The sequence below is a fragment of the Cnephaeus nilssonii genome (assembly GCF_951640355.1).
Source record: "Cnephaeus nilssonii genome assembly, chromosome: 12".
NCBI lineage: Eukaryota > Metazoa > Chordata > Mammalia > Chiroptera > Vespertilionidae > Cnephaeus > Cnephaeus nilssonii.
This window is the reverse complement of record NC_137083.1, coordinates 34,039,852-34,053,633: the sequence shown is the minus strand read 5'-3', so window position 1 is coordinate 34,053,633 and position 13,782 is coordinate 34,039,852. Positions and strand designations below refer to the sequence as shown.

At 37.9% G+C, this 13,782-nt stretch overlaps 1 protein-coding gene across 1 annotated transcript in view; it reads right to left on the bottom strand.

The window, feature by feature from the left end:
- Positions 1–11,292, bottom strand: part of PCLO (piccolo presynaptic cytomatrix protein) — a gene marked incomplete at its 5' end in the record, with an annotated part of 292,340 nt that extends 281,048 nt beyond the window's left edge. Inside the window, 2 exons of the mRNA XM_079785367.1 lie at positions 3,682–5,299; positions 10,991–11,292. Coding sequence (XP_079641493.1) covers positions 3,682–5,299; positions 10,991–11,292 — 1,920 coding nt within the window. The remainder of the gene's footprint in view (positions 1–3,681; positions 5,300–10,990) is intronic.
- Between the last annotated feature and the right edge of the window lie 2,490 nt (positions 11,293–13,782).

Below are 13,782 nucleotides of genomic sequence, written 5' to 3'. Positions count from 1 at the left end.
GAAATTCTCCTAGTTTTTTCAAGGAGTAATACAAGAGACCAATATTCTATTTTACCCGTAGTCTAAAAAAGTAATAATATTGAGTTATTGCATATAAACATCTAACTTGAAAACAATAAATTCATATACATAAAATGCTACAGAAGGTTCAGCCTCTTTTCCTGTCTTGCATGGGAAATCTGTCCACTCAACCTGAATATTTCAGGATGATTAGACCCAGAGTGTATGGTCCTCCTTGGAAGATGCAGAGAAGTTAACTCTCTCATCATATATTTAACCGTTTAGAAGTGGAGATCTTTCCTAAAATTTCATCTATCTTATCTCTCTTAAAGCAGAGGCTCTCAGTCTCTATCCAGAGCTTAAACTTCCCAACTCTGACCTCCTGATAAGTCAGTAGTTTGAGGAACTGGCCATTTGGTGAACAGGATTAGGGAAGATGCATTCCTAGAGTTCAGAATTAGAACTTGGATTGCATTTTTCCTTAGAGGGGAAAAATTAAAGTTAAAATGAAATGTTACTATTAACACTATGGATCAAATGGCTTTTGATTGCAACCTCAGAAGCCAACAATTTATAATGCTGTATCTATGTAGAAAACAAATTGAGAGTAACTTCAAAAGTCAAATCTATTTAAGGTAGACTATCCATGTCGAATTATGTTACAACTTGAAAAGCACTTCATATATTACAAAACACTTCCTCATACAAACGTCCAGTTAATCCTCCTAACAACCCACTGTGTTTGACAAAGAACATATTATTTTTCAAATGATGTCACTGTCACACAAAGTGTAAAAGACTCGCGCAAGCTCATCAATATGGGGATGTGCCCTTTATTACAAGTGAGGACCTCTACCAGCCCCCACATTCCCAATACCTTTCATGTGTGTCTAAATTCTTATTAATCTTCACAGTCCCAGCTCAAATATTTGTTTTCACTAAAACAGTGGTGATACCCCCAGCTGACCGTGACAGTTTCTTCCTTTGACCTCATAGCACTTTATCTCTCTTCCCAACATGACTTGGAATCAGAAGATTTGGCTTGGGTTCTGCTTAGCTATTTACTATCAGGGTGATCCTGAAAGTAAACTAACCATAGTAACCACTAGGACACCAGTTTTCTCATTAGTATAATAGAGAAAGCAAAATATATGCCCATAGAATTATTTGGAAATTGAATTTTGATAAAACAAATAGGAAAGAACTATGTGAACTATAAAGCCCTATACAAAGTTACTTTTCACACACACAAATATATATATATATATATATATATATATATATATATATACACACACACACACACACACACACACACATATATACACACACACACACACACACACACACACACATATATATATATATATATATATGTATATGTATACACACACACACATATATATATATATTTATTTATATACAACTTTAATTTCCCCTACTTTCTGGTTGAAGGATGGCTCTATCTAATGAATACTTGATTTTGTCCTGTCACTTATTTGTGTGCCTCAAAACTAGGTATTTGATATGAATTTCTAAAATGAATGAAGGATTGAAGATATGACTACATTAATCAAGTTAAGTTTCATAAAGCAGAATGCCCATCACTACCTGCTAAAAGTGGAAGACCAAAATCTGACTTCAACTTCTCTCCAATCTCAGTGCCTGTTTCTTCTTTGCCACCACTTCAGTCAACCTAGATTTATCCCTGATTCTGTAAATATTGCCTGTAATAGTTTGGCTCTAGGTCTTGGACGAAATCATTACAGCCTTTCCTGTTCTTCATCTATAGAAACAGTATCCAGCCTTATATACCTAGCTCAAATGACATTTCTCCACTGAGCTTTCATTAATCTCGCCCATTGAAAATGACACTTCCTACCCTTAAGACCGCCATCGTCATTTGACCACCTAGTATATTTCCTTGTGCATGTATTATCTAACCTAGTACATTTTGATCATGTTAAGATCAGCATTATGTTTTAGTTATTTTTATATCCCACAAAATATAGAGTAAAATGTCTTCCATATGGTATGTACTCAAATAATACACAGGATGGGACAAAGTGGATTTACGGTTTTCATAAGGAAGATAATACAATAATTAATAAATAATAACACAAGAATAAACTCTGTGTTTTGCATACTTACCACTGTAAACCTACTTGTGCCCCACCGTGTATGTGGCTTGAGTTTTCAACTGCATATTTATGCCTTATAAATTGCCATAAAACATAGAAAATATTTTACAAAGTAATAATCTATTGTTTGAAGTCATTATTACTGGACATTCCTATCAAGATCATATATTATGGGTAGAAATATACCTTTATCAACATTTAAAATACATAAATACATAAACAAATTACTTATAATCTGATTTCCTCCATAACTTAAAAGCAGCATGTTCTTATTGAAACTTTATCATTAAAGAATGACTTATTTAAAAAGTTAAGGTACTCAACATGACTTTTGATTAAAAGACACGTTAGAAAATAACAAGTTTGTCACATTTTAAATGCACATCATTTTCATCTTTCATCACCATAAGTATCCAAACTAACATAATAGCTATCAATCCTCATTCCTGTTGTTATAAAATGGATTTCCTTTATAAAAAAGGTACACAAGTCTCCCCTCTCAGGGGTATTTAAATCACATAATCCTTCATTGCCTGCTGTCATTTTTGTTTTTTTCCTGGGCTGTTCCAGACATAATGCACACAGCCCACCAACAGCTGTCCTCCTAACAGACTAAACCATTTCTATGCCTACCAGGGCTACCAGATTTCTTTAAAAATATATTCTTTTAGATGCTAAGAATCTTTATTCTCACTTTATTTTATGATATTATCTTATCTTCATTGTATTACTTAACTCCAGAGAATTTCTGAGTTTTTCGGCTATTTGGTGCTTTTTGTCCCTCCCCCACCAATGTTGCCAAGTTTTTACCTTGACTTGCTGAAAATTACTTTTCTATCCTCATTCAGAATAAACAATTTGAATTCATTTGTGGCACTACCAGCTCCTTTATAATTTGATATGTCAACAGGGCTTGCCCAAAGACTTGAAATATAAACTATGGTCCTTCTGAGAGGACACCCATCAATGTTGAACCTTCTCTAATGACTTCTTCATTTTATGAACTGACTTATGCTATTATTAATGACTCTCAACTAATGAGGGAAGCATGCCCTCACAGGGGATATCCAAATCTCTGTCAAGGAAAAGGGATGTGTGGTTTCAAAAAATGTATTGAACTTTACATTAAAATTCTATTAGAATTGGAAAACTTGTTTTCCCAGCACGAATATGATCCCAAGTAAGAGTATCATAATTTTGGTAGGCAGGAGCATGAATTTAAGACTAAAGTAATATCACTACATACTAAATAATAAATATTGTGGTTCTTACAGAGTGCAGCATCTTTCAATCAATTCATATTTGCTTTATATGCCAAATGTATCAGAAATTGCAGCAATATTTTAGGCTTATTATTGAAGAAAAGGTTTTTAAAAACTCTAACTTGCAATTGGCAGAAAAGATAAAGAGGAAACAAGAAGGAGGGAAAGAACCAGAGGAAAACAATGCCATCCTATCATACCAGCGGTCAGTGAAACATCCTTTGTGGAAGATGGTAATATGGTTTAAGAGCATGGACACACTGAATAAATGCACTCACCTCAGTTATATCAGGATTGGGATTGAAACCACAGAGGCTACACACAGTGGTTTTACATCCAGTGCACGTGTTAAAATTGGCCTTTTCTGGAACATGCAACAGAAGTTCAGTAGTATTGCAAAGAGGACAGATGGTTTTAGGGAGGCCTTGTACTGGAATCTGGGCTGCAGATGGAGAAGTCTGTGGCTGCAGAGGTTTCCCAGCTCCTGTTTGGCTTACAGGTTTGGTAGATTGCTGAGCTGAGGGCTTTGCTGAGCCAGGCTGCTGAGGTGGGGGCTTTGTTGGCCCAGGCTGTTGAGCTGAAGGTTTTGCTGGGCCAGGCTGTTGAGCTGGGGCTTTCGCTGGACCAGGCTGTTGAGGTGAGGGCTTTGTTGGACCAGGTTGTTGAGCTGAAGGTTTTGCTGGGCCAGGCTGTTGAGCTGGGGGTTTCGCTGGACCAGGCTGTTGAGCTGAGGGTTTCGCTGGGCCAGGCTGTTGAGCTGAGGGTTTTGCTGGACCAGGCTGTTGAGTTGAGGGTTTTGCTGGACCAGGCTGTTGAGCAGGAGTCTTTCCTGGCCCAGGCTGCTGAGCCAGAGACTTCACTGGCCCAACCTGCTGCGCAGGCGTCTTTGTAGGCCCAGGTGGCTGAGCTGGAGACTGTGGCCCAGGTTGGTGAGCTGGGGATTTTGGTGGCCCCGTCTGCTGGGCAGGGGGCTTTGCTGGTCCTGGAGGCTGAGCTGGAGACTTTGGCCCAGGCTGCTGAGCTGCAGTCTTTGTTGTCCCTGGTGGCTGGGCTGGGGGTTTTTCTGTCAGCTGCTGAGCTGAGGGCTTTGCTGTCCCTGGCTGTTGGGCTAGGGTCTTCCCTGGCCCCGGTTGCTGAGCTGAGGGTTTTGCAGGTCCAGGCTGTGGCGTGGAAAATTTTTCAGGTCCAGGCTGCTGGGCTGGAGGTTTTCCAGGACTTGTTTGCTGAGTCGGTGGTTTGGACGAGCTTTGCAGCAAGGGTTTGAGGGATTCTCCCTTCACTGTGTCTGACTGTTTAGTCTGAGGCCTAGTTGCATCTCTTTGGAGTGGCAATTTTGTCTGATCTGTCTGAGGAGCCTGGGTAGGTCCCTGAATTGGCTTTCCGGTCCCTGGAGGTTGTGATTTCATTTGTTCTGGTTGCTGAGAAGACACTGATTTGGGAGAGCCATCCTGCTGATGCGGGGCCCTCACAGGTCCTTGCTGCTTAGGAATTGACTTGGGTGACTGTTGTTGTGATGGAGGTTTTGTGATTCCGTCAGGTTTTCCTTGTTCCTTCTGAGCTGTTTTTTGTTTCTTGGCAGTTTCTTCCTGGGATGCATCAGAGTCTGATATCAAATCAAAAGGATTGAATTTATTTACAACAGAGGAGACAGCACTTAAAGGGTTAACCTCTGAGAGGAAGCCAGGCATCATACCAGACTTGTGCTCTTCCTTAAAATCAGTTCTGGACTTTGATTCTTTCAAACTAATAGTGGAAGGACTCCTTCCAGGCAATTTCTGTTCTGACCTCAAAGTGTCTGTAGTTCTACTTTTACTGAGACCAGGCTGAGCTGGATGCCCAGGGTCCGGCGGTTTTCCTGGCGGCTTTGGAAGATGACTACTATCCAACTCTTGTTTCCTAGAAGAGTGAAACAAAATAAACAAAAAAAAATGAAAATGATTAAAATTATCACAACTGAAAGCAATATCAAAAAGGTATAACTTTCTTAAATCCTCTAAATTATAACAGTATAAATATAACTAGAATCCACTTTTATAGCATCCTGTAAGTGATCTAAAACATCTAATGCCTTTATTACTTTCTTTATAAAGAAAGTTAGATTTTTTAACAGGAAGGCCAAGAAAAGGGGGAAGAAAACAATACTTACTACTATGAGTGATAAAAAATTAAGATATCTAGTCAGAAAGTATTCATAATAAAAATAATTTACATTTGCACTTAATAGAATCTGGCCATACTTAAAACCTAAATAAATATATTAACTCAGCAACATTATATTCCAATACATGCACGTTCATAGGATGTGTCCTTTTCCATCACAAGATATGGCCAAAGTATGTTAGTCTCCAAAATACTAGCAGCACTAATAAGTAAAAATATTCATTTTAAAATGTGGGAGTTCGCTGCAACTGTTTTCTGTTGTTGTTTGCCCACAATGTGATATCAGGGGTTTCTAGTACAGAAGGTTACACTTAACAAGGACTCTGATAAAATTGATCATCTAGTCAATTTACCCTATTCTGTCTAAAAAGGTAATATCCATCAAATATTAAACTTTATAGAATGAAAAATTCTAATTAATTAGCAACTTTTAGGAAACAGTTCCATCTGTCTTGTGGAAGAATGTTACATCATTTAATTATTTTTTTCTAATAGTTAATTCTCAATCTGAGATCTGTTTGCAAGAGGACAATAGAAGCTTAAAACATCTTGAGATATAGCCTGCGGTGCCAAACGCAACAAGCTAGCTGTGACCCCACTTTTGAAAAGTACTGCCGCTTTCCTTAGATGAAGAAAATATATGATATTCTTGAGTAATGTTTTCTACAACATATACTATTGCTATTCTTCGACTATTAATATTTATTAGCATTGAGTTTAAACTGTAAGAAGTAATTAATTTGAAGGATATCTTTTAAATCATATACAAATATAGATGGATAACTTAAAATAGTTTTGGTAAGAGGATCAAATTTAAATTACTATGTTAAAGAATTAAAATAATTGTTTCTTATATACACCTTTAGCCAAAAATCAAGTACATTAATTTTTTTGAGTAAGTCATTCTTTATTTATAAATTTGAAACTAAAATCATGCTGCATTAGAGTTATAGAAATAAATCAAATTTCAAGTATTCTGTTTAATATATGTAGCTTTTTCATTTTGGAAAAGATTTACCTCTTTTTAATTAATAGGAAAAAAAATGAAGGAAAAACAGTGATTCAGTAGCACTTAAAATGTGAAATGATCACAATAAAGTTCTACAGATTTTAATTTGTCAAAATATACCTGCTCCTGGACAGACTAAATTTTAAATTTCAGATCATTTGTAAGTTAATAATGTAAAGTATGGTAGAAGAAACACTGAAATATTATTTCTAATTAGGAAAGGGTCAGAAAGAAAATAATCTATAAATGGCAATGTATGCACAAAGTGATTTTTCTTATAGAAGATAAATACATAAAATTCGTAGTTCTGGCAATTTCCTCCAGGAAAAATGTTACAAAACTTCAGGTATTGCCATATCTCTGAAGCTTTTACTTAAACAAGGGAGTAAAATCAATTACCCATATTAACTCCAACAATTTTAAGATATGTTTTTAAATGTATAGCCACATATTTTCATTTGGGGAAAATGATTTTGAATGTTTCTTTATAGGCCTTCCTATGTGTTCTTTTCCATATGAAAGAAAAAGCCATAGTAAACCTGTAATATATTATTTTCGAAGAGTTCCACTGTTTAGCTCTTTATATTATTCTAGAACTGTTTCACATTCAATTAATAAAATGGATCACTCCCTTGTAGGACATATGCTTCGGGATTCTGTTATACAAGTGACTATCTTATACGTAATTATTTAGACATTTTATTGAATTGGTTCCCTTGTTCAGAGTCCTAGAAATGTATATTTAAACAGAGTACTAAAAAAATCTATTCTTAATTTAATTAAATTGTCTTCTATTGGAAATACTATTACACTTAACAACTGTTTTGTGATATTATTTCACAAAATCCAACTGAACAAATAAAAAATAAAGTTCATGAATACCAAATATGTATAACAGTAAACAATTTAAAGACAGCAGCTTGGATCAGAAATTATAATTTCATGGACTTCCTACAAATGTAAGTTGTATTAAATATTGTAGGCTCCCTTGTGAAAAAAAAAAATACCTATACAGCTATAAAGGTTGCCTTACAATTTAAACTTAGTCTTAGTTGCTATAATTATATAAATAAACACAAAACATGGAAATCTTGGAGTGAGAAATAGTCATTGAAGAGGGCTTAGAGGGGATAAATGATGATGGAAAAATGAAATATAAAAAGAGAAAATGTAGGCTCAATACCAAACAAAAATATAAAGTTGTCTTAGCAAATTGTGGTCTTTTGGTGAATTTTTGTTTAGTGGGACAGTTATTCTGTTAAAAAGAAAAATGACTACAATGCAATCCGTGTCTTGTTCACTTGACTATGAACTCCTAGACAATGTGTCTCACTCATCCTTGCACCACTAGAACCAAACCTGTTAACTAGTAAATGAGCATTAATGATTGATGAGTGAATAACAATGAGTGAGCGAATGATGAACATGGCAAGTTTTTTATTGTTCTAAATTAATGTTTCTTGAATTCTTCCACAGGCCTTCTGAGATATAATTGGAAACATGCCATATTCTTTTTAGATCCTGGATTTGGCCTGCTTCTCTAGGAAGACAAACAGGTGAGGAAGTGTCTAGACAGTAGGGGAGGCTCAAAGGAATGCTAAAGAAAATAATTGAGAAACTCAGAATTCTTATAAAATATTCTACTAATCAAAAGTGGTTTTTGGTAAGTCCTTTTCATATGACATATCTGTAGCTGTATAAAGAATGTGTAGAAGAAGTAATAAAATGGCATTTCCCAGGGTCTACGACAAATCAAAAATCCAGGAACATTACATTTGTAACCTGTAACTTCTATCTTATAATTACCCATGCTTTATACAATATCACTATTTTACTACTGTCATCCTCAGGGTAGAATTTTCTTTTATAGGTTATCAGGAGGAAACTGGTTCATCTACAAATGAGGTACACATGCATTTAAGAGTAGATTGTAAAAGCAGATGGAATGCTGAAATATTTTGTTAAATGTAGCACAATAGGCAATGACACTTAACTTCATGTGCTGAGTCACATAAAATTTTACATTAGAAATACAAGCAACTACAGGAATTCATTTTTATACTGTGGAGGATACTAGGGCTTAAAGAGGCTAAGAAATTAATCCAACGTTATAAAATTAGTCACAGAAATATAGTGTCCTGATTCCTGGGGGATTTCCACTATATTGCACTGACTGTCCCATATGTAAAATATAGACATATCAAACTAATTCATAATAATAAATAACTCAACATACAACTTGTCTGTAGCCATCACTGCCAGGGCTATTCACTACTGATATTAATATTACTACTTTTATTTATTTATAAGGTTTTCATATTAAAATTCAAACAAAAACGTCCTTCTGAATTTTTAATTAATCCTCACAATGAATGACTTTAAAAGACAGGTAAGACAAGTATCACCTGCCTTATTTAGAAGCAAGGAAACTGAGGCACATATGACTGAGAAGCATTTATAATTTATCATGAGTCAGTTAAAATTAACAAAATAAGAACCTAGGTCCCTGGGCTCTCAACCCATATTTCTTAAAAAGATTTTAAAAAATCAGACCCAACCATGTCTAATTCACAGCACTTAATCTCTTAAAACTTCAAATAATTTGCATATACTTTCTCATATATACTTAATGTGTTTCTAAATATTTAAATAAGCCAAGTATTTTTTTTTTTTTGGTTATCACCTATGGGGATAATAATTTTCTAAAAATTATGTGCCTCTTATAGAAAATTTTCAGTAAAATATAAGCAAGTTGCAAAAATTAGAAATATATTGTTTATATAATTAGATGAAGCTTTAACCAATAAGAAGCCATAAATTACCTACTAATAAAAATTCTACCATAAAATTATTAATAGAGAGTTTAAAAGTATGCTATCTGACACAAATAGTGCATAAAACAAAGGCTGAAATATTTTTCAGACATCCTCTGAAAGAAGAAAAGTTAGGAATTTAGAAATCAAAGCTCCCACTTTTCTTGGTATTTGTAAGGAGCATGCTAAACCTGTTGCTTATGCCTCTTAGGAAAAACTGTTGAACAGGCATATATTTCTAGAAGGTTAATAGAAATATTGTGCCTCATTATTATCTTATGGAAATCTAGTATATGAGCATTCAAAATATTTTCCAAGTCAAATTTTCATCCGTAGAAAAAAACAGTACATAACTGTACTACTTAGAATAATGGATAAAAAGGGCTTTTTACCAAAGAAATAGCCCAATATATTAGCAGTTTAAAAACACAGAAAAACATAGTCAATATAAGGAGCTAACTTAACGAGCAGTGGTGGTTTCATTTCAAGAAAATAGGGTTTTTGCCTGATAGATTTTAGTCCTTTAGGATTTTATATGAGAAATATTGTCATAAAACATTTTATGTATCCATAATTCATTTTACAGTTCTCCTATATTAAGTTTAACATTGTAATTATTTTGACACAATCATTTGCATATACTTATATGATGGTGCTTAAGTTAAAATATTTTTATTTTATGAAGTACCGTATAATAATCTACACCTATATATTCAGATCTGTAATATTTCTAATACTTCAAATGAAAAAAATTGTAGTTTTCCCTTCAGTTATCATAAAGCAGGAATGGTTTCAGGACCACCAATAGAGAACTATTCTCTATGGGAGGGGGGAAAGTTAAAGGATTTGTTTACAATAAAAAAAGGCAGAGCTGGCACAATGATTATACCCTCTCAGGACACTAATTAGAAAACAACTAATTTATTAGGATGAAGGAAAATGGAGAGCTAGAGAAGAAAATGAGCACGTTAACATTACAGACTAGCACTTGATTGCCTGTGCAAGTTGTCATTTATCTGCTTTGTCTTTAAAAGTATGTACTGGAAACTAATTTTAAGATACCACAAATTTGCATGTTCTTCCGTAAACTGTAAGGCACTTTTGTATATAAAAGAGCAGTGGTTTAAAAAATAGCATATGCCAATTCAGAAATACATGTACAGCACCTGCTCTGCTGTGACCAACCCATCTGTTTAATGCCACAACATATTTTAGGGCCCCACACTGAATATAAAGGATGCATTCATTTTCCACCTTCTACCTCAGCAGCTCCTGTTCTCCTCTGGGGGGTGGATGGGAGGGAAGGACAACACACAACACCTCCAGGGAATGAATGGTATTGTTACAGAAACAGGTAGACCTTTATAAAGAAAAAGACCCCCAAATGACTGAGGAGGGCTACACACAGACAGGTAACTACCCATGTCTAGCCCTTTCCCAACACATCTGTTTTGTATTAATGGAAGACTTTCAGATTAGTGAAAAACACGGCAGGGCGTCTCTCCTCGCCAGCCTAGCGGGAAAAGGTTCCAAAAGGCCAAAAATCACAACCTAAAATCACAGTCCCAAGAACGCCACCCTTGACTATCCCACCAGAAAGTCTACCAATGCATCCTTTTTACTCTGCCCATCAGAAAGGAGGCTTCTGGCTTCTTTAACGCCACCCCCTTCGGGAGAGCAAAACCAACGGGAGCGACATATATGTACTGCCGTGCTGACACGTATGTGCAAGGGAAGCCGTACATATATGCCCGGACATCTACAGCATGCTGCGCGTGCCTGTGCATGGGAGGCGGCTCCGCAGCGGCCGCGGGGACGCTTCCCTTGGGCAGCCCCTGCGCCCTTGACATGACAGCGGCGATCTGTCTCCGCTCCTCCTCGCTCAGCTGGCTCAGGTCCGCCTCCATGCCGGCCGGGATCGCGGTGGGCAAGGGGCTCCCCGCCCCGCCAGCCCCTCCTCCGGCCGCCGCCGCCGCCGCCGCCGCCGCCAGCCCTTCGGGGAGCCCTTCCCCTTCCAAGCTCGCCTCGTTGCCCATGGCTCGGGGGGACTCGGAGCCGCCGCGCTCCCTCCCGGCGCCGTCCCCCTCAGGAAGCCGGCGGCCCGAGGAGCCACCGGGGCCGGGGTCCGCAGCCCGGGGTGCAGGCAGCAGCGGAGTCCTGGGCTCGGGACCCGGCGCCGCTACCCGGGACGACAGGCGGGGATTAGTCGCGCTCGCAGGTGACGCCCGCGGCCGGTGCCTCCTCCATGTTGGACAACGCCAGGCAACCTTTGCAGAAGACAACTCCCCGCCGCCGCCGCCGCCTCGCCGACCCGCGCCGGGGAGAAGCAGCTGTGAGCCGCGCCGGCCCCGCGCCGCCGGCCCCGCCCACCGCGCCCCGCCCCCTCGCGGTGCGCATGCCCGCCGCGGAACAGGTGATGTCCAGGCCCACGCCCAGCCCGTCTGCGTCGCTCAGCATCTTTCCTCGCTCTCAGCACCCATTTAAAGGAGCCCCGCGAGAGCACCGGTGGAGAGCCCGGGCGAAACTGCCGCGGTTTCTCTCAGGCATATGGCAGGATGCCTCAACCTGACTTTCGGCAGAATGCACTCACGGGGGGCGCGAGGGAACCGGAGGGGAATTGTCTATTCCCAGCCTTTATTCATGGGATTTGTAGTTTCAACTTGGTGTGTGTGTGTGTGTGTGTGTGTGTGTGTGTGTGTGTGGCGGGGGGGGGGTTTGTTGGGGGTTTTTTGTTTTTGGTGTGTGTGTGTGTGTGTGTGTGTGTGTGTGTGTGTGTGTGTTTCCCCAGGAGGGTTTTTAAAAGATCCTAGGAATGGATTCAGGTAACTGGAGATCCACAGGAAAAACATGGTGTCTCTGGGTTAAATTTTCCCAAAGGAGCTAAAACTGGCCCTTTTGCATTTAGATCTTTCCCAGAACAATTAGATTAAAACCTTAGATACAGCAGCAGTAAGCAGGTAAGGTTTTTTAATGCATATAACTGTGTTGTACCCTAAAGGGACTACACAAAAGTAAAGGATTGTGGGAAATTGGAGGTAGGATACTCTAGTAAGATATAGATTGTAGAATATTAAAATGTTATAGTGTGGAAACTGGAAAACATGAGTTCATTTTCTTTTTTTGGAAAATATGTGGGTAGAAGAACCCAAAAAGGTCAATTCATTTGTATACCATAGAGTCACACAGCTGGTTAGCCGCAGAGATGTAACTAACCACTCTTTTGGACCCACTCCCCACTCATCCCCAACAAACACTCTATCTTGCTACTACACTTCTTAGAAAGGAATGACTTAATTCAGCACTGGATCTACAGCCCCAAATTTACTACCTACCTGCCTTTCCTAACACAGTAGTCTTAAGGTCCCAATTGTTGGGGTTCAAAAAAATAAAAAGCTAACAACTGGGAATGAACAAAATAAATAAAACTAATAAATGAGTTGCTCAGAAAGTATGTTTCCAAGGTTTTGCAATAATCATAATAGTTTGACACTGTGCATTTCACTAATATCAAAATTAGAAACTATTGTTAAGGATTATGATTCTGTTCATGGAACAAAACTACATGGAGGAGGAGCAGGTTAAAGATGAATAAGTCATTTTCAACTGGAAGCTCAGTAAGGACTCAGACAGAGCTGAATTTTGAAGACTAAGAAGTTTGTAGACATGTAGAAGTGGGAAAAGAAGGAAACTCTAGGTGGAAAAATAATGTGAAAAGGCATTGAGACTTGGAGTATAGTGTGTGGAGAGGGCTTAATGTTTATTGAATTGCCAATAAAGGTAAGATTTGAGCAGACAAAAATAAACACTTGGCACAGTTATAACAATGTGTGGCTATATGATTATAGCTAATCATCCGATGAAGTATCATTACTGGTTGAGTTCCTACAAGAATTTTGCATAAACTTTGAATCTCTCAAAACTAACAGATGTGACTTACAAAGACAAAAATGCTAAAGATCATTCATTTAAATAAAGAAGAGAATGCTCTCACTTGATACAAAGAAATCAAGCTGAGGCAACCAGTCATCCTGATGGCCACACTTGGAGGCAAATACATTATGGTCAAACCTCCTGGAAATGATTTAGCTTCAAAAAAGGAAATAATTTGGTACACAATTCTGAGTCATCATTCCTTCTCTGACAAAACAAGTAACTGCCCCATGGTTCAGACTGCCCTGTGAATCAGTGACAGTCTGCATGAAGGTAAGAAAGGAGAAGAGTCACATATTGGCTATTTTCTCCTAATATGCTCAAGGTTTGTGAAAATTAAATATATTTGACGGAATCATACCCACAAACCACAAGTTAAAAAACTATCAGATAAATATGCTTTCCAACTCTAACCTCAGAGTAATGATTAAATAAGAAAGTATATTGTTAACTCCATATTCACTTCC